Source organism: Schistocerca americana, chromosome 1, assembly GCF_021461395.2.
Source record: "Schistocerca americana isolate TAMUIC-IGC-003095 chromosome 1, iqSchAmer2.1, whole genome shotgun sequence".
Taxonomy (NCBI): Eukaryota; Metazoa; Arthropoda; class Insecta; order Orthoptera; family Acrididae; genus Schistocerca; species Schistocerca americana.
In genome coordinates this window covers 21,455,670-21,478,099 of record NC_060119.1, presented here as the reverse complement: position 1 = coordinate 21,478,099, position 22,430 = coordinate 21,455,670, and the positions used below count along the sequence as shown (strand labels likewise).

The window sequence follows — 22,430 nt, the reverse complement described above, 5'->3', positions numbered from 1 at the left end:
GATCTTCCCCAAGGTCTGCTTCTACCAGTTTTTCCATTGCATGCAATAACTTCGGCTAAAGTTTACCATAATGTGTAACTCTAATATTTTCAAGTTTCTTTCGAAGCTTTATTGTGCTAACTAATATTAATATGTTAAAATTTTTATTGATATAATTTACCAGTTTTTTTGCTGCATTAGTAAAAAATTCGTGGTTCGTTTACCAGATGATTCGAAATCATAAATCATTATCAGAAGAAATATTGCTGCTTCTCGAAGGTGATTTATCTGATTTGGACCTTGATACGTCTGATGTGGAGGAAGAGATTGAAAATGCTCGGCAGCAGGACCCTACTACACTGGATATACAGTTTCTTCAAGGAATGGACCTTGATATGGTTGATATTCAGGACCCTCAAGCCAATGATGAAGATGATGTTTCCTTAGCTTCAAGATTACTTGCTGAGCGAAACCTTGCACCAAGTCATTCAGCTCAGAAATTTCAGTGTGATACAGACCAGGATCTTCGGTGGAGAATGAAGGACATTGAAGAAGTGGACACATCAGGTAACGCAGTTTTTTCTGACCCTCCAGGAGATGAACTGACACCTTTGCAGTATTTCAGAACAATGTGTAGAGATGACATTATCCAGAACCTAGTCAAGCAATCTAATCTATACTGCACACAGAAAACAGGTGCATCTTTAGATACAAATGTTCGTGAAATAGAAAAGTATATACAGATAAACATCCTAGCAGGTGTTGTGAAAAAGCCTAGTTACAGAATGTACTGGGCAGAGGCTACAAGATTTTCTCCAATAGCTGACTCAATCCCTAGAAATAGGTTTGATAAGCTAAGAAATTATTTACATGTGAATGACAACACTAAAATGAAACAAAGAGAGGAACCTGATTATGACAAGCTGTTCAAGGTGAGACCATTTGTTGACAAAATCAAACAAGGTTTTTCAATTATTGAACCTGAGGAATATCATTCAGTGGATGAATTAATCATTCCTTTCAAAAGTTATTCATCCCTGAAACAGTATGTAAAAAGCAAATCACACAAGTGGGGTATAAAAGTTTTTGCCTGTGCTTGTTCTAGTGAATTGTGTACGATTTTGAAGTATACCGAGGGAAAGGAACTGTACCTAATGATACTGGTATGGCTCTGAGCACTATGGGACTCAACTTCTGAGGTCATTAGTCCCCTAGAACTTAGAACTAGTTAAACCTAACTAACCTAAGGACATCACAAACATCCATGCCCGAGGCAGGGTTCGAACCTGGGACCGTAGCGGTCTTGCGGTTCCAGACTGCATCGCCTTTAACCGCACGGCCACTTCAGCCGGCTGATACTGGTATTGTTGTGAGTGGTGACATTGTGATAAGGCTTGTGGAAGGACTGCCAAAATATAAAAATTTGAAGTGTTTACAGACAATTGGTTCACGTCTTACAATCTTATTTCTATGGCATTTTGGCTGTTAGAACTGTTAGACCCACAAGACTTCAAGGTTTCAATCTAAAAGCAGACAGTGAGCTGAAAAAGCAGGGACGAGGATCATACGATTATGGAACTGAAACAGAAAGGAACATCATAGCGCTGATGTGGTATGATAACAAGTCTGTCGTTCTTGCATCATCATGCAAAGGAGTAAGTCCAGTAGAACCAGTGAAACGTTGGTCAGTGGGAGAACGAAAATATATTTTTGTTCCAAGGCCAGACATTGTTAGAGAATATAACCGTTCGATGGGAGGAATTGATCAGCACGACATACTGGTTGCTTTGTATAGGAGTAATATTGGTGTGAAAAGATCTTATCTAAGGATCGTATTCCACCTACTTGACATGTGTGTTGCGAATGCGTGGCTCCTATACCGCCGACATTGTAGACAAAGAGGAATTACCAAACACATGTCTCTGTTGATTTTTCGGTCTGATGTACCTCATGGACTACCAAAAGCAGGAGACATTTTGGTAAGAAGACGAAGACGGCCATCAGATGACAGTCCATCGCCTACAGTTGTGAAGAAATGAGCCCCATTGGTTCGTAGCCCAGTTGATGATGTAAGGTATGACAACATTGGACGTTGGCCACAGCATGTAGGAAACAAACAGAGATGTAAATTGTGCATTGCAGCATATTCTCGAACGAAATGCATTAAATGTAATAAACCTCTTTGCTTTACCAAAGACAGGAACTGTTTCTTAAATTTTCATGTAAAGTAACAATCATGCTGTAAAAAAACATAAAATTGTCCTGAAATGGCAGTTGCATTATTGTATGTACTAATTTTTCTTTAATAAACTGCATCAAATTGTGTAATTAAAGTATTCATTCAAGTTCCATTACCAAGCACTGTGACATTCCAACCACCTGACTGAAGGAAACAAATCCAGCCCAATGATGCCATATGGAGTCATCCCAAATTTCCCTCCAAAAACAAAAAAATAACAAAATTTCTTATAAATATATGTTATTCCGATCATTATGAAGAGAAATACGCGAAAAAATATTTTTCCCACTAGTAAATAAAAGTTAGGCTGGAAAGGGTTAAAATCCTCCGTACTGATAGTCCTCATCCTCCAGGTTTCTCTTCTCTCCTCTCCTCTTCGAGTCTGCCTGGCCTGTATATCTGCAGGTCAGACACTGATCTGTTAGCTTTCTTGACCCTGCTCTCGTCGATGGTGTAAAATGCTTTTGTTGTAAACGCACCAGGAGATATACCAACTCTCTTCAGGACTTCAACTCTGCCATTATTTCCGTTATTGTAACATAAAACTGCACCATAGACACCTGTTTTGAGTTCTTCGAGTCCACAGAATGTCCTTTTTGAGCATATACTCCAAATTAAATTACTGAGGCTTTCATTTGAATTTATGTCTTTTCGTGAAGACACTTTCTCAGTAAATCAGGGTTTGAAAGAAACCTGAAAGTGGGCTTAATTGCATTCATAACAGGTTCTCGTAATGAGTGTTTATGTGATTACGTCTCATTTCTGTTGTTGAACATACCCCAAAAGTCTTTCGGACACAGATTGTGCATTGGTGTTTGATCACTGGATAGTTTGTGAAAAAAATTGCCCTCACAGCATGCCTCATTGCCTGTAAATTATGTGTTTTTTTCCTGATAGCTCTCCCATAAAATAACTGAAGAGAATCAATATCTTTCAGAGTAAGATTGCCTTTTCCTCCTAGTGGTTTTCCATCCTCAAGTACTTCACCTTCTCTTTCAGCAAGCGACGAAGCCTCCCTTCGATATGACCAATACATTCCAACTTTCCTATTGTTCGAAGGGGAGTCCCCATCACCAAGGTATTTGGTATATCTAACATCATACTGGAAGTCAGATCTGGAGAACATCTGAACCAAATGTCGGAAAAGGTGCAGAGTTAATCAGTTTAACAGTTAAAAGGCATTTCTAAAGCTGCTAATCACGATGAAATTCACACACGACACAGATTAAACTGTGTAGCTGAAGAGAGCCGCGCGGAGTGGCCACGCGGTTCGAGGCGCTATGTCACGGATTGCGCGGCCCCTCCCGCCGCAGGTTCGAGTCCTCCGTCGGGCATGGGTGTGTCTGTTCTTAGCATAAGCTAGTTTAAGTGGTGTGTAAGCTTAGGGAGCGATGGCCTCAGCAGTTTGGTCCCTTAGGAATTTACACACATTTGAACATTTTGTAGATCAAGAAAATAATGTTTTTGAAAAATCGATGTTTTGGATGAAAATACATTACATCCCCCTTTACAGAGCCCGAAGCGACCTATGTGACGCTGAGACAAGTAATTTAATTTGAGACCCACGAGGTCGCAAATTTCGGAAAATAACTCCAAAAGTGGATGACAGATGTTGAACATGTGATTTCACCGGATGACGTGCCTCGCAGCACGTGCAGCAGTTGAGCCTATCGGTCTGTTGCACCTGATCATCCCAACCCCAGTCAGGCACTTGCGTCAGTGTGGCATCGGGCCAATGTGCGCCAGTTTAAAACGTGGAGATCACGGTTCGAGTCTCGTGTCTGATGGGCAGTATATTTTTCATTGGTTAGGCAACTGTGTGTTTACATTGAGGTAAGACGTATTATTCTGTTTACTGGTCTCACAGGCCCACTGTTTATTGCAAAGTGGAGTGCAACCAAAACATACCGTATTGCATCCAAAGTCAGTGACTGTAAGCTTCTGAACTGCGTCGTTATCAGTTAATGACCGACATTTTCTTTAGTAAGTGACGTCTGTAAACAAAGAAAGAAGAGAGAAAAGGAAAGAAAGGCAAGAACAGCTTTTGCTTGGTTACATCTGCTGATGTCGCACGTTCACCATTTGTTATCCACAGTTGGAGTTATTTCCCGGCAGTGGCGGCCCCTTGTGTGTTGTATTAAATTACATGCCCCAGCGTCCTCTACGTTGCTTTGGGGTTTTTGAAACGTTAGTAAGAATCACCTTATATAATGACGCGTTACTTGAAGAAAGTCATCTCTTTTTATGTATAAATGATTTCAAAGTAATTTCCTTTCGCGCATATATGCTCTTTTATTAAAGAAATATTTCAAGTTGCCTGTGAAAATTTTAGTTAATAAACCGTGCATGAACTGTAAATTCAGATCAACGATATCACAGAAACCAGCCTATGGCTGAAACGTACGGGAGAATTGTGTTTCCATATGTTGTTATTATTTGTGGCTAACAGTTCTCTCCGCAATTAATAAGTTGTACATCAGTTATAGTTTTTCCTCAGAGAAACTAGCTGCAACCGCGAGCTCACCAGATCGTGGCAACGAGACATAATGTGCCGAATGCAGTTCGCATTCATCCATTGATTTCATTCTGTTATAAGCAAAGCGCGCCGCTGAGATTAGTTGCAGAGCGTTTAACAGTGATACGCGATCACTTTGAGCGAGCTGAAATTACTCGTGACTTGGCCGTTGTTCCTGGACTGCGAGTCTGCTGGTCGCGCGTCAGTCAGCTACAGGCCCCGCTGAAGTCATGGTGGCGTTAAATTCGTAAATGTAAAAACTTCAAGAGCCACTTTATTGTGAGATCTTTGCATTCTCTTTATATGCAGTAGGAAGAATGCGCGCCACCATCGACAATGACCGTTGCTCCATCGCTCAATGAGAAAGAAATTACATTCATTTGACAAGTAGATTGTTTACTAATTCGTATAGTCCGGGTATTGTATCCAGAGAAGCACGCGGCGCGCCACATAGTTGAGGTAGAGCGTCTGGTACCGTATTCTGCCTGGGCACCGCGTACGTGTACAGTGAGTGCCATGTTCTGCTCTCCCATCCAGATACTACAAACAATCATCCTACCTGTAAGGGCGGCTTTCGTTAGTGGGTGGCCCCCCGGTGAATGCATATACTCCACTGCAATCGTGGTCTAACGCCACGTTGCTCAACCTTTTTTTCGTATGGGACAAAACAAGGTACGTTTCAAACTTCTGCGACACTCCTACCTCCGATTTTTTCCTGGATGCACAAAAGGAAACACATGAGGTATTTTGGAACGACTATGACATGGAAATTTTACGGTTTTTTTATGGTCTAGGTATTCTATCTGGGAAAGATTAGAGGACACTAAAAATCTTGGAAGTTCGCGACACACCAACGTGTCGCGACCCGGCGGTTGACAAACGCTGGTGTAATATGAGCAGTCATGACACCCCTGCTGTTGTGTCATTCTTCAGAGACAGGAATGGGCAATCCTAAAAAATTAAGTAATGGTGATACGATCTGATCTAAGTATGTGTACTATGTAAGCCAGGGGCGGCTCAAGAAGTCGGTCAAGGGGGAGGGGGGTGGCTAATTGGGGGACGTGAGGGGGGGGGGGGCGAGGGTTGTGACAGTGGAATATCGCTTAACAAAAGGAGAGTTGGGGTCCTCCGCCGACAAATTGGTAAAAAAAATGGTTCTAATGGCTCTTAGCACTATGGTACTGAGCACTGTGGTCATCAGTCCCCTAGAACTTAGAACTAGTTAAACCTAACTAACCTAAGGACATCACACACATCCATGCCCGAGGCAGGATTCGAACCTGCGACCGTAGCAGTCGCGCGGTTCCGGACTGGGCGCCTAGAACCGCTAGACCACCGCGGCTGGCGATAAACTGGTAAAATTTGGTGTTGCTTAAAGTAGTTTTTTGTAACTGTTTTGGAGTTCAGGGTAAAAGAAACTTATTTTCACATGGCAGATTTTATAAATTACATAAACCATGAAAAAGGTCAACTTACAACAAATACGTTTACATTAATTTTCTGGATACAGAAGGTGACATTAATGTAAAATCTTGAACTTGACAGGAAAATAAAAATAATTCTGTAACAAAATTCACTGTTTATTTCCGCATTTAGTCTCACCTGCCCCATTCTGTTACGCAAACAAGTCTTTATTCGTCTCAAAGTAGAGAAGCTTCGTTCAGGAGTGCTTGTGGTGGCAGGAATAGTCCCAAATATTTGAAGTATACATATACATTTGGGAAAACTGCTTGTCACAGTTTTTTAATGCTTCTGTTACTCTTTCAGGTCTTTTACTTTCATCAACCCCCCTTTTCTTCCATAGTTTCAGTTCTCCTTCCATTAAAAGCTAAGAACTCTCCAAAAATTGTTCGTATGTCTCGGATACCTGGATCACTTCATCCTCACTGTATTTTAAACAGTATGCAGGAATAAGACCTTCAAGTGGTAATATGGTGCCAAAATCTTGGGGAAATCTTGTTTTTTAGCTCGGCAATAAAACGATCCACAACAGGTAAAAATACTGTTCGCCTGAAGTATTCCTCGGCATTTGAAGTAGGAACGTTGTCTCTTTTGGTTCCTCTTCAAAATTACTTCCGTAGTCTATTTCCGAATCCGTCCTTACATTGTTGAACACCTGAAGCACATCATTGACATGATTTAAGGCAGTTGTTAAATCCATTTTAGGATTTTCGAACTGTTCGCTTAGTCTTAGAGCTAAAGAGAAGCAATATGCTGCAGTTGCTAAAGCTACTACGAAGTCTCCTCTTCGGACAGCAGAACTAAACATACACGTTCCACATCATTACGAAGTGTCGTATTCATGATCTATGGAACAAGTATTAATCTAACCTAATCTAATCAAGCTTTACTAGCCGTTTCCACGTTGGTTTCACGACTACTTGAAAGTTCGTCAAGCAATGTCACGACTGGGACAAATAGCTCCTTGAAAGTATCGTGTCTTTCCACCCATCTTGTTGGACACATTACCTTCAACTTTGTTTTCTTTGACTCTGTGAACGGTAGTCGTGATATTTCTTCCTCTATGGAACATTTTCTGTTTGCAGAGGCAGGCAAGAGTGCTGAAACTGATCCTACAATTCCCATCATATTTCTAACTATTGGAGTATCACAAGACTTAGAAATGCACAAGTTCAAAGAGTGGCTAAAACAGTGTGTATAAATAGCCAGCGGTTGTTTACTTAAAATAAGAGCATGAACTCCTTTAAATCTCCCGGCCATGTTTGAGCCGCCATCATAGCCCTGTCCACAAAGATATTGATAGCTCAGCCCTAGTGTCTTGCTTGCGGCTAGGGGACGCCAAAGAATTGGGTCTGCTGACTGGATGAGGCTCATGACATCATGAGGGAGACAGAACGTGTGTAGCAGTGCTGCCTGGTGACGAGAACTGTAATGAGCTCCATTGACATTAGCGACGTCGCTCACCTATCGTTTAAAAAGTCATTACATGTAGATCTTCACACAGCTGTCATTTTGGAACGTCAAATAAGTCCAGGTTATTCAACGGAGCTCAACTTATGGGAATTAAATGTAAAAACCCAGTTCGAATGCGAATAATCGCGAATGCGGTGACAGACTAACATAGTTGCAGCTGTAGCAAATGCGGAAAAGCGGACCAAATATATGTAAAAGTTACATACATATTCCTTGCATTTTCTGCGGTTTATGTATGATATTGTTCATAATATGTATCAAAATAATCTTTGAATGCTTATTCATTAACTTTATTTTCTGATTTTACCTCGTTCTTTTAGGTATTATTGCGAGACTAGCGATAAATATGGTACCTTCAAATATAATGCAAACGTAAATATTAGGCAATGCCATATGTCCGTCTGTCACCACAACAATTATTCCGCACTCAAACTTTACCAATTCCACAACTAACGAAATAATCACCCTTCAACTAACCTAGGCGTCAGACAACATTACAGAGAAGTCCATAGAATTCCAGAGGGGAGGGGGGATCCCAATATTGTGCTCCTGGAAAAGCATGTGTTATGCATCAGCTTCGGTCGTTGTTGTGTAAACAAAGAACTATATGTCAATGTTATGCACGAACTGCATCTTCCTATACCTTATTTAGTTTTCAGAATCCAGGTTATGTTCATATGGCATTGTGATAAACAAAGCTGAGTGAGGAATTATTAATAGATTAATAGGCCTAGACAATACTCACATCTCCGAATCGTGAGACTGTTATAGATGTAGGTCATTGGTAATCACAGTTTATCAGTTACAGTGAAATGTGTAACAAAGCATTCAAAATAAATCACAAAGTTTCAGAGTGATCTTGTATGTTTTAATGTATTAGACATTCACTCATAGTACTTTTCCATATTCTATATTACAAACATAGGGCCTAGTCTGCTAGCTACAATACAGTATGTAGTGATAGGTACCTTATATGACATTTCTCTAAATTTTCTCAATAGTATTCCATGTAAAGAACATGCTCGTCCAGGGTTTTCTCATTTGAGTTCATGAAGCATCTCCATAATACTTACATGTTGATTGAGTCTACCAGTAAGAAATCTAGAAGCCCACTTCTGAACTGCTTGGTTTCTTCCTTATACTGACCTGGTGGGGATCCCGAAAATTGAAGTGGTACTTCAGAATGAATTGCAGCAGTGGTCAATACTGGTGGGTTTCTCTCAACTTGTGGTCCGAGTGACACTCTCCTCATTCCCAATCTTCCCAAATGTATTCATATTCCCAGAGGAAGGAACTACGAGTACAGAAAGCTAGAAATAGTTTTTTTTTACTCAGCTGTTGTTTCCTCTAATAGTTCATACAAACCATTTTATAATTTTTAGAGAGCATCATTAACTGTTCATATAACTGTAAAGTTAAATATCTGTTTAATGTGAACATTACTGTTATCCTAACATTATGATTAATCATAGGCGAGGAGGCTAATGAGATACTCTTTTACTTTATATTTATTTTGGATAATTTACTTTAAATCATTATCGATCACAATTTGAATTTATTTGTGGTCATCTTCAGACCCATTAGCAATGGTTGTCAGTGGAGCAGAACTCCATATGGCAGTAAATCACTGTTTCAAAAATAATTACATTTATTTAATGTCTGGGGTTTCCAGTTTTCTGTCTGATGCCTGCCAGCAACCTGCTAAACTACAGGGTGCAGAATAAAGGAACAATCATGGAGATCAGCACCATCCAGCACAGGTAAAATTCTAATTTTGCACCAGAATGTAAATTTCTATTCTGAATCCCAGCAGAGAAGCATTCTGTGCAAGTATTATGGCATTTAATTTCACAAATAATCCTAAATTCACACTTCTTATTAACAGCAAATAAAACTAGGGGGTTAATATATTGACATGGTAGTGTAAAACTCAAGGACAATGAGGAGGCTTCTGTAAGATGTCAAACTATCACTTTTACATAATTATCTTGCTCACGTGGATAAAAAGTTCTCTCATAAGATTCCACATCAAATCTGAATAGGATCCCATGCCTTTGATTACTACCTCCATCACCATTGTCAGGGGCCAACTCTGACTGTCATAAAATTAATGAGGTTCACACTTATGCCCAGTGGACACAATACAATTGGCTAAATTACATTATGGAGAAAGCATATGCTGAAGCAACACCCTCTGCATCCGTAGGCCACATTTTTGCAAGCTGTCCAGCATAGCTTGCAGTGCCATCACTTGTAATAGATGGTGAACTAAGTGAAGTTTTTCTCTGTAATTTTTCTTTCTGAAGTGCATGCTTCCATGCATTACTTAATTATACTAATTAATTTGAAATTGTGTGAAAATATTGTGTTATATTCATATATACTGCCTCATGTGCAACATGTGGTCTGCTCATGTATTAGAATCAGCAAATAAATAAACTGATAATTACATAGCCAGTGTGTGTATTGTTGTGATCATACAGTCTAATTTCAGCTGCTTCTGTAATTACAGATACCCAACAGCTAGAAATATGGGCCAGATCCTCATCTGCTTAAAGGCTATCTTGCATTTACTCTCTAAACAGTTCTTGGAAACTGCTGATTTTCATTTTTTATGCTTGAGGTGATGATCAACACAGCAAGCAGTAGTTTGTATAGGCTCCCCCACATAACTGATACCATAATCACAAGGAATATCATAAATCCCTGGGAGCCTGAGAGTATGTTTGTTAGGTCGCAACCTTTCTTTAATTTTCCTTGGTGACAAAAAGACTCCTCTGATTCCTTGCCTGTTTACACTCAAACTTACCCATTGCACCACAGAATGGAAACCATGCTGTCTTAGTCCTCACGACTTGGCTGATGATTCCTTCAACAGATTTGACCTAATTTCATATACAGAATATTTGTTTGGAGGGATGGGGAGGGGGGAAGAGTTGGATTGTGCAAGAGCAATGGGAAGGTGAGGAGGTGTGTTCAAGGGTTTAAGTAAGATAAATAGTGACTAAATGGTGGTGGCAAGGGGGCGGGGGGTGGTTTGGAGTCACAATAAATACAAAACCAGAAGAGATTATGTCACAACATTATGACAAAACTACGGACTACAAGTCATGATCCCAATTTATACAGCAGTGTTCTATCTTAATTAATAGCAAACTGACTTCCAACTGGGAATTTGGATAGATAGCCAATACATATATTACACACCTCATACTGCAAAAATTATAAACAATATCATGCTTTGCTGAATATGCAAACACACACAACAATTCAATAATAATCATGAGTATAAAAACACTGTTTGTACTATATATATATATACATCAAAAATGCCTTCAGCTGATTCCAAAATCACAGGGCAGACTAGTATCACAAAGGCCATCATACTACACCTAATGACTGCTAATACCAATCATTATAAGAGGATATCCAAATTTACCTATTAGTGTTGATATTGATAGCCATCAAAACATATAGAGGGCATTTTCTGGAGGGTAGTTCCACAATCAAACAAATATATTCCTCTCTTCTGCTCTTATTTTGTACACCTCGATGTCCCAACTCTCCTTCCACTGACCCTTTAATCCATGTTCTTCTTACGTCTTTCCTTGATAATGAATGCTCACTCTACGATGTGCAATCCAACCCCCCCCCCCCCCCAAATGATCTTTCTCAATGCTCAATGTTGCCCCTTTGCCTCAAGCGATGCAAATGTATTGCCGACCGCCACTCACCCTATGGTCAGGGCAGACCCACCACATCAGATACACTAGAAGGTGCCTCAACAGCAGAGCCTATGGTGAAACAAATGATGCCTGAGCTGTTCCAAGCAATGCACCAGTTTCTCCACCACCACTATACCTGAATGCAGCAGCCTGAAGACAGCTGACCGTAGTTAAAAGCACCTTCAGCCGATCATGAACTGCAGCCAGCTCCTCTTGTGTCCAACACACACCCTATCCATCCTACCATTTCTAACTTGAGAATTAAACTATGAAAACAAACAAAAAAAACTAAATATGTGACTTACTACTGTTTGACAGAGGCTGATGGCTTCTCCCCACTCTAATAACATTATATTGAATATATTGTGTGTTCTTACCTAAGTGCTGGAATAATTAAATAACCTGTTTATGCACATTAAAGAAATTTCACCTTCAACTTATTATGTGTATATGCAATACCTAATAGACTTAGAGTAAGCCTCTATTCCTTGTTTTAAGTTTATTAATACCAGAGATTGCTAGTTCTAATTTACATAAGCTGACATTAATTTGGAACCCTCTCACCACATCCCCCTTGTCCCTTCCCATCCCTCCGTCTCTTTCCCATTCCACCCATCTTAATACTGTACTTTTTTTCCAATGTGATCTTTGCACTCTCAGTTGCGATTATTAGTTTTCCTAGAGGAATAAAAATCATTTAGCACGATGTACAGTTTTTATGGTTTTTCAGTTGATTTTTGTTAATTATCTGTCAAAATATGACAAATGAACTCAGCACTTCTACAACCAAGTCAATTAGTGGTATGTTATAAAAGCTAATTATCTGATGGCAGAATGCTGAGAGTTGAGAGCTCCAGTGTTATGATAGATAACATTTGGCATGATACTCTGAAATACAGTTTTTTCTCTGGTATGTTAACTTATTTGTCTATGAATCTAAGTATGCTTAATGTGTCATACATATTTTATGATGTTTCTGGGCAGATATTCTGATGATGAGCAATATCTGAAATGCATTACTAATTAGTGGTCAAAAGTAGCTAAAACATATACTGTTGTTTACTTAACATTTTCTGGTGATTTACCCGTAATAATTTAATCCTAGCACACTATTTCCTTTTGGATTTATTTTAAAAAATAAATGTAACTTCCTATACAGATATAATGGTACATTGTACTTGGAAATTCAATCTTTATTTTTTGTTTCATGGTCCTGCTGGTGTTTCAGTTTGTATTTATTTTTAATTGAATTATTATAATTTTTTTCTGTTTTCACGGAATGTACTTCTTTTATGCAATTTTCAAGTGCATGTTTACTCCAATGATACTTACTCTTTACTTTCACTTACCTCTTTTTTTTCCATCGCCTCAGTTAACTTCCTTCATTTCATTATTTTACAAATGTCTGCCAAGTCATCAGTCATATCCTATCTAACCCATAACCAGTGTGGTTTGGTCATTTGGATGCCAGGAAATTTTGTTTATGTTTAGATTGAATGCTTGTAAAATTGTACTGCTGTAGGTCTGCATACTTTGCACTCTGAAGTGTAAAACCAAGTGGTTGTGTTTAGAGCAGGTTAGTTTGGGGCCAGACAGACCCCACCATACTGCTCATGGGATTTCTCTAACGAACTGTTTCCTGTTCCTACAGATTGAAAACAATGTTATATTCTCGTAAAGAATTGAAAATAAGTGATCAACTCGATGAATGGCTACAGTCTATCCTTGACTAAGTACAACTACACACACTGATTAAACAGAACCTTTTGACCATCTACCTAATAGCCAGTATGTCTATCTTCAGCACGGATAACAGTGACGATGCGTTTTTGCACGGAATCAATGAAGCCTTGATAGGTCGCTGGGAGGGAGCTGGCACCACATCTGCACACAAAAGTCACCTAATTCTTGGAAATTCTGGGGAATGAGCTGATGCCATGTTAAAGTTCAATGACATGCCAGTCTGTATGATGGGCAAAATCAAGTATGTCTGTATGATCATCCTGTGTGAAAGAGTTCTTAAATGCAAAATTTAGGACTTCTGCCTTCCTTTTGCCCTCTTCTACAGAAAGTAATCAGCTACAACTCCGAGTCGGACCTTTATCTGGACTGTATAGCAGCCATGACAGTAATTCAGAGTTAGGTGAAGAAGAAGAAAAGGAAAATGAGGTAGGAAATGAAGAGGTCATATTTTGATCTAGCACTTATCAGGCATTGGTCCTGCATAGGTCTACAAAATTCTTGTTCTGAATGCAGCATCTGGTCATTCCATGTAATGGGTAATATTTTCAGAGAAATTCTTAGGGCAATAAATGATTTTTTCTTCTTTTTGTCAATCCCTCAGAGGTGGGATATAGGACTGCAGCTGGCTTCAAATTCTTGTGAAAAACCTTGTACCAAACAGCTGTTTTTCTTTTTATAAATCCTTTACTATATGCAACTAGTTTCGGCATCTCATTAATCTTAAGGCTATATGTAAACCACTGGATAAATATATCACATAGTTGGTCTGCATTGTGCAGGTGCCACCAGTTTTTTTTTACTAGTTTCCATGGACTTATTCAGACTGATGTGGACACTTCAGTCGCAAGACAACTAGTTATATTTCTACAATTATATGCAAGGACATCTGCATGTGCATCAATGGATTGATTGTAGAAAAACAGCTGTTTCATACAAGGTTTTTCACAAGAATAAATGAAAAAATTTTGAAAAACCAGACTATTTCTCCAACAGAAAATACCTCATTTGTGATATACGTCATGCAATTTAATGCACTCTTGAGATTATTATCCTATTCAGCTTTCTTAAAGTAAAAATGTATTTACAATGATGCCTGCACAAGTTTATCTTCGTTGTCCATCTTTTCTATAACTTTTGCAAGTTTTATAATAAAATTTATGTGAAAAAGTTTTCTGTAGATGTTTACTTATCCTGTAACTACAGCTAATTGATGCATAAGATAGTGCTATTGTGATGAGTTTACTCATATGTTAATTCAACCGACAGGTTTGGTTCTTAAGGTTTCAAGAAAATATAACATTTCCATATATTATGCACATGTCAGAACCATTTCAATGTAAACATTTAAATTATGGTGAGGAGTATGCTATTTTTAATATGCTTCATAAGTTTGATTTTAATTGCTTTAACCAAATAAAACTAGAGAACCTCTTGCACAGCCCACGTTTGTATATTATCCTTTAACTGTCACAAAGTTGCCAGCAGTCATGGCAGATGGCTCTACTGTGGCTGGTGTTGGCCTCACAGCACTTACCATGTTAAGTAATTAGCAGACATTAGAATTTTGGCTGCACTTTTTAAACAAGACTTCTAGATGCATATACTTCATGCTCATGGTCCCGAAAAGTTGTCAACACATAAACTGCAGTAATGTCACTACAAGACACCCACCTGATGCCATATGCCTGGTGACAAAACATCCATCACCAAGCATGTCATAACCGACATGTTAAATATAGAAAATTAGACCAAGAAAGTCGCCAAAATAAATTCTCGTGGACTGTTTTAATATAAGAAATAATAACTGGAACTGAATAAACAATTTTCAGCTTGTCCAAGGAGATTTTGCTTTTTGACTTCTTTCAGTTGTCAACTAGAAAACATTCGTACTGGAGGATTCTGGTGAATACTCATACTTTACCTGTGAAAAGTAGCACACAAACATGCACACACAACTGTCCGACAGATAAATTTAATTCTTAGAATACGTGTGATCAAAGCCAACATGTACATTCAACACGTCACTGTCAGGTTGCACCAAAGCACTTGCAACATTTTTTTCCGACAGGATTGGTTTACCAAAGACACTTTTTGGACTGAAGTTCTGTTTATTAGATGTTCGTTGCACTGGCACTTTTTCATTGCTGGCACAGTGTTGATCTTCTTTCTTGGAGCGACAGCAATTTCTTCCCACAGCTTCAGAATTTGCTCACTATCTCCCGGTGCAGTACAACATTGCACCGGATTACTGAATGCACAAAGAACGAAATTATATTGTTTTACCAGAAACATTCCTACTATTGAATAGTAAAAATTAATTATTATACGGTATTTCTTACCGTACATTGACTGGAATACAATATTTTCATCCGCAGTTCGAACCATGTGCTTTTTCTCCACATGTGCTCTCGAACTAGCCAATGTATTGAAGGAATAGCTGCAGTCGTCTTGTGGGCACTTAATCTTACCTTCTGTATTTGGCTCTACATCATGCATTTTCCTCATGTGCGCGTATAAAGTTTTTCGAAGCTGAAATGCTTTATCGCACACAAAAGACGTGTTGGAATCTGCCATTATAGACATAGTCCTAGAACAGTGAAGTACTACAACGAGTTAGCCACACAACGTATCGACAATAATATGGCTTCGTTTAAAGAACACCGCGTTTCAGAAAGCAGAAACGATCTGGATTGGCTGGTGTGGGAGACGACGTCATGGCACGACGTGGCCAATCAGCAAACCCAATTCCTCGGCGTCCCCTACACGCAAGTTAGTGTCTTGAGTTCTTCATCGATGGCTTCTTCAATCGAGGTGCCAGTAGTTGATTTAAGCTCGGTAAAACCCAGAAAGTCTTCTTTGGTAACAAAGGTCTCTATGTCAATGTACCTAATACAAATGTCATCTGTTCCTTAGTGGTGACGTCATTTGTTTCATCACATATAACGCAAAAAAATTTAGCCTTTTTCACATCCTTCGATAATGAGGAGCGAATAGCGGCACTAATGCAATGTATGACTTCGTTTTGGACTGTTACTTATCATAGAACTGTTTCGGCCACATGTACTGAAATGTTTTAAATATTCATCTCCAGCATCCACACGAAAAGCCAAAAGACTCTGAAACAATCCATGTTTTCCCTCTTGAAAATCATCAGTTTTTTCTTCTTTTAGCTGAGGAATTAAACCATGATCACTATGTCCTCGTAAAGCTAGGTTATTTCTAGCACACAGGATTATAGTCTTTATAATAGGACTTAAGGATTTCCGGTTTTCTTCAATAACTGAGAATTATTGGTATCGAGGACAATGGCAATACTTTTTTTGCTTGATTCCATAGACTTGGGGAACTCTATAGCCTTCTCCATGCAAAATTTGTGATATTTTGTGTTTTCATGATGACGAAGATCTTCTGTAGCCTTTTTGTATTTGACAAATGGTTCTTTTACCAGTGTTTTCAACGTCTATAAAAATAAATTAATGTCTTTGGTAAAGAATTAAGTAAAGAAAAAATAGTACAAACATAAAACCTTGTAAGCACTCGAAATGTTAGCAACATAGAAATTTTTGCTGAACAACCAAGCCTGAAAACTATTTGAATAATTATGTTTTTGTATCTGAAGTGTTTCCGATTAAAAACGACACCTACAAGTTATTTATGTTTTTTACCAAGCCAGTTAAAAGTTTCAATTATTTAGAATAATGGAAAGCTGTAATAAGTACCTGAGAGCCGATTCCGGCACCTGGAGGAGAAAACAGAACAGATGTAGTACAAAATCCACCATGTAACATTTTACTGCATGAGATCCAGTTGTACTGGCTCATCCATTCATGCTTAAATCTTTGGTTTTGCTTCCCTTGTAATTGAGTATGAAAAGAAAAGTTTGCAGGAGACTTCCAAGTAGTCTTTTAAAAACTTAAGCTTCTCATCATCACGTAAGGCCCCTTTTAACAGCTCTTCCTATATCATAAGACATTTCAGTCCTTTCTGGTCTTTCTTCCTGTGAATTAAATATGCTTTAAATGTCAGTATTATGCACAAGTGGCTCAACACAAAACTATATAGCGTTATTTACACATATAAATAATTTTAATTTATTATGACCTCTAAAAAGTCACCATTTGCCTTCCAAAACATTAACTTTACCCCATATCCCTCGGTCTTGCCCCCTTCCCCTACAAACATTCGTATGGGCGCCATCGGTAAACAGTATTGAAATGGTCCTGTACTGACATGCTTAATGAAGGTACTAACTGCAGCATTTCCGTACAGTAATGACAAGGTAAAAAGACTCTGAAGAGTGAAGCAGTAAAGAGTAAGAGAGTAGACAACAATGGCTACTTCAGACAGTGTTTCAGCTACCTAATGTTACCGGCAACCATTAGAGACTGTAGGCAGATACTCCAACATCATAAGTGCTACCCGTCCCAGTAGCACCTCATTGCCTTCAAACGGCTCCATGCCCGGGTCCATCAGTCACCAAACGATGGAAGAAGGACTGTTGGGAATGGCACATCTCCACCATTGGAACACAAATCATGTTCGCAGGTTCGGACCAGCCTCAGTCGCCTTTACGGACATCAGACCTCTGCAGGTATACCTGGAATTTCCACACATTGAGCTGTATATCCCGATCCAGACAACTGCAGAGCATCTTGTCGAACATTATGCTCACACCTCTGCATCTTAGAATTACCGCCCCACTTTTCGTCTCCTAAAACAGCGACTGGAACAACACGTATCTTTTGTTCGACGCCCCCCTGGTACCTCAGTGCCCTCGCCAATTGTCCTGACATCCCCTGGACCAGACCACGTCAATTCCAGATGATTAAACATCTGTCAGCGGATTACCAGCGCCACATCCTTGCTGTTTGAACTGCAACTGGAGCAATGGCGAATTCCAGTTTGCAATGGCTAGAAAGTATCATTGTTCCAGTGCTAAAACCCAGTAAGAACCCGCTAGATGTGGACAGCTTTCGTCCTCTCAGCCTCACCATTGTTCTGTGGCAGCTGCTCGAACAGATGGTGAGCTGGCAGCTGTATTTGGCTCCTTGAGTCTCAGGGCCTTCTGGCTCCATCCCAGTGTGGTTTGTCCAAGGATGCTCCACCACTGACAACTTGGTGTACCTGGAGCGTGCTCCTGAACAGCCTTTTCCCAGGGTCAACACGTTATTACCATCCTTTGAAACCTGACGAATGCCTATGATACCACTTGGTGACACCACATTCTCATCACTGTGCACAAGTGGGGTCTCTGGGAACCTCTCCCTATTTTTATACAGAACTTCTTGTCGCTCCACGCTTTCAGAGTTCGAGTCAGTGCTTCACACAGATCGCCCCTCATCCACGAGAATGGTTCCGCAATGTCTGTATTGAGTGTCCCACTCTTTTTAATTGCCGTTAATGGACTCGCAGCAGCAGTGGGGTCCTGAGTATTCCCTTTCTTATGGGCAGAAGATTTTTGTGTTTCCTCCTGCTCCTCTTCTATTGGTATGGTTGAATGTCGACTGCAGGGAGCCATACGAAAAGGACATTCGTGGGCCCTCACTCATGGTCTTCAGTTTACACCCTCCAAGACTTGCGTCATGCACTTGTGTCATCATCGCACTATCTTCCCACATCTGGAACTTTACCTCAACGACCAACTACTTAATGTAGTTACCGCTTTTTGGACTGGTCTTCGACGCCCATTTAACTTGGCTTCCCCATCTTCGTCAGCTTAAAGAAAACTGTTGGCGGCATCTTAATATTCTTGGATGCCTGAGCCACACCGACTGGGATGCTGATCGCCCTACACTGCTGCAGCTGTACAAAGCCCTTGTGCGATCGCATATTGACTGTGGGATCTTGGTGTATAGTTCAGCATGGTCCTCAACATTGCGGCTGCTGGATCCTATATTCCACTGTGGAGTTCAACTTGCGACGGGAGCTTTTCAAACAATCCCAGTGAACAGCCTCCTCGTGGATGCTTGTGTTCTGCCATTGCAGACCAGGCGACAACTGCTTGTAAATATACTGCCTTTATTCATAGTTCTCCTCACCATCCAAATTACTGTCTCCTTTTCCCAAACACGGAAATTCGTCTCCCGCAATGGTGGCCGGGATCAGGGTTTGCAATTGCAGACTGTGTCCGGTTGCTTCTCACTGAACTTGACACTTTCCCTCTACCACCTTTCCTGTGGGTCCACTCACATTCACCTCCACGTTAGATACCTTGGCTACAGTTTTGTCTGCACCTATCACAAGGCCCAAAAGGTTCAGTTCCACCTGAGGCTCTCCATCAGCAATTTTTCTTTAATCTCAGCGAGTTCCAGGGCTCAGAAATTGTCTACACTGATGGCTCGATGGTCGATGTTCACATTGGCTTCGCTTGCACTCACGTTGAACACACTGAACAGCACTGCTTGCCGGATGGCTGCAGTATTTTCACTGCAGGTTTGGTAGCCATCTCTCGCACTGTTGAGCATATCTGCTCCTGTACAGGTGAGTCCTTCATCTTCTATAGTAAATCCTTAAGCAGCCTACAAGCTCTCGACCAGTGATTCCCTCGCCATTCTTTGGTAATGACTGTTCAGGAGTCTCTTTATGCCCTCATAAACAGTGGACGTTCAGTGTTCTTCATTTGGACACCAGGACATGTCTGGATCCCGAGCAATGAACTTCCTGACAGACCGGTCAAACATGCTACTGGTAAACCAACTCTGGAGATCGCCCTGCTGGACACTGATCTCCGATCGGTCTTACTCCATAAAATTTTCGGTACCTGGGATACTGAATGGCACACCCTTAGTACGCAAAATAAACTATGTGTTATCAAGGAGCCAACGAATCCGTGGTGCACATCCATGCGAGCCACTCTCAGAGTCTCCGTTGTCCCTTGCCGGCTCCGGTTTCTCATTGGCCATACTTGTCTAACTCACAGTCACCCTCTCTATCGCAAGGACCCACTTCAGTTTCGCTGTGGTTACCACTTAACTGTCGTGCTGTTTGGAGACAATGCCTCAACAGCTAATACCGTTTTACGTTTTCGTCATGAGGGGGGTCTTTCTCACACAATCTAAGGGTGGGCGTCTGGCCTCCCAGGCCTCCACCCTCTCTCCATTTTACTCTTCCTCACTCTTTATTTGCTGTTTGTTCACTTTGGTACTCGTTTCTCTCTACTTGTGTTGCGCTAGGCTTGTCTTTTAGGCTGGAGATTTTAGTGTGTTGCTGAGTGGCTGGCTCATCCTTTTTTCTTCTTGCGATCAGCCAGCCCAGGCCATCAGCTGTATTCTTTTAATACCTTCTACCACTTTTTTTCCTTTTAGTGCACGTTTTGCCCTTTTGCGCTGCCTCTTTTGCTTTCTCTTTCATTGTGTTTCCCAGTTAGTTTTTCCCCTTTTTCACTTCGCAGACTCTTTTGGGGAATGGTTTTACTCCACGACATGTTTGAATGTGGAAGAAGGGAGTGATGACCCGGTAGTTTGGCCCCTTTCTCTCCAAACCAACAAGCAACTACTCAGTGACGGCAGAGTCCTTAAGCGTGGAATAGATGTACTCTACGTGGTCCACTGTAGCCTGCTGAGAACTCTGTAGCAGACTTGATAAGGTCCGTGGTAACCAGGCTCGAGGCCAAACACAGACAGGCCACTCGGCTCTGCGGACGGAAGTGCGGCGGAAAAGTAACGCAAAATAACTTTATTACCAAAAAATGTAATAGGTAAGAAAAAAAAATCACGAACGAGCTTACATCTTTCACCTACTTTTCTACATAGTCACCAAAGTTCTCAACATATTTCTCCCATCGAGGTACCAGTTTCAGTATACCGTGTTCGTAGAAGTCCGTTTGCTTACAGTATAGCCATCTGCGATCTGTTGATTTCACTTCCTCATCTGTCGCAAAGAAAATGAAGGAAGGACTGTCATGTATCTTTATCCAAGACAGTGTCATCTCTTCAACGGACACATGCGGAGATAACACACAGAATAAAGCTGCAATGGGAGAAGGCCTAGTCCCTATTTGTCGTTGGCGCAGCGGTCATGCGCTGGTTGCTGTGGGTGTCTGTCAGAATCGCTCGCTGGGGATATGTTGTGTCTGCTAAATTTTTCTTCTGCTTTTCTTTATTCGATCGGCGAACGGCCAGAACCAAATTCAGTAACAACCTCGTTTCACCTTTTAGGAGTAACCAGAAGTATATGTTTTGAAATGATTGAGTTGCTTCACAAGACAGGCTCTGAAAAAGACATGGAAGCGATTAAGACCGCGTCAACCATATCGGTGACAAGTGCGACTGATTTAAGTGAAACTGACTAGCACAGATGTGAATAAGGCCTGCAGCAGCCGAAAACGGTTGGGATCACTTGAATCATTTCACAACACCGACGGAACACTCAGTATACCTTTTTTTCATTACAACTTATTTTAGTCGCGAGATGGATATGATAAATGCGTAATTCAATTGCATCATGATGGTAGATTTTATGCTTGAAAGATTCTCACACCATTTGCTGCACAAGCAGTTTCCACAGATTGTCACATCCTCCCACATTTGGGACAAATAGAAGCAGTTCTGATGAAATCTAGTAGAATACCATATCAGATTCGTTACAGTGTCCAGTTTCCGTCCTCCTCTGTAACAGCATTTAGCCACTGAGGGATACAGATAAGTTTCCGGATGAATCCGTTATTCTGGAACATCTATCCACATGCATGATGAACTGCTGTGGATAGCGCTGCGTTAGTTGTTGGTGCTGTCTTCTACTCCTAGTATCTGTGCTCATAAGTGTGCTATAGGATTCAGGTCATCGCCTTTGGGAGGATAGCCCACCATATCAGTGTCTCCGTTCATTTGAAACCAGCTCCTCATGGAACGTGTCAGTAATAACAGATAAAAATAAATGTTAATGAACGTGAAAAAAAGTCAGTCCATAAGTTTAAGTAAACGCTATCAGCAATACAATAAGAATCAGCTTAATTTTTCAAGGAACTCCTCGACAGAATAGAAGGGGTGACCCATGAGGAAACTCTTCAGTTCCGATTTGAAAGCGCGTGGATTACTGCTAAGTGGTAGCTTATTGAAAATGGATGCAGCAGTATACTGCACACCTTCCTGCACAAGAGTTAAGGAAGCCCGATCCAAATGCAGGTTGATTTCTGCAGAGTATTAACTGAGTGAAAGCTGCTTATTCTTGGGAATAAGCTAATATTGTTAACAAGAAACCGGTAATAAAATGTAAGAAATCTGTCTCTGTGATCAAGACGGACTTGTAAAAAATAAAAAAAACTGATGTTTTAATTTCACAGAATCAGCATATGATT

General features: G+C 40.4%; 1 protein-coding gene across 1 annotated transcript in view; it reads left to right on the top strand.

Moving 5' to 3' along the window:
- Window positions 1–206: 206 nt before the first annotated feature.
- The window catches only part of LOC124623139, a 64,255-nt gene continuing 42,031 nt past the window's right edge, over window positions 207–22,430 (top strand). The window contains exon 1 of the mRNA XM_047148933.1: window positions 207–911. Coding sequence (XP_047004889.1) covers window positions 207–911 — 705 coding nt within the window. The remainder of the gene's footprint in view (window positions 912–22,430) is intronic.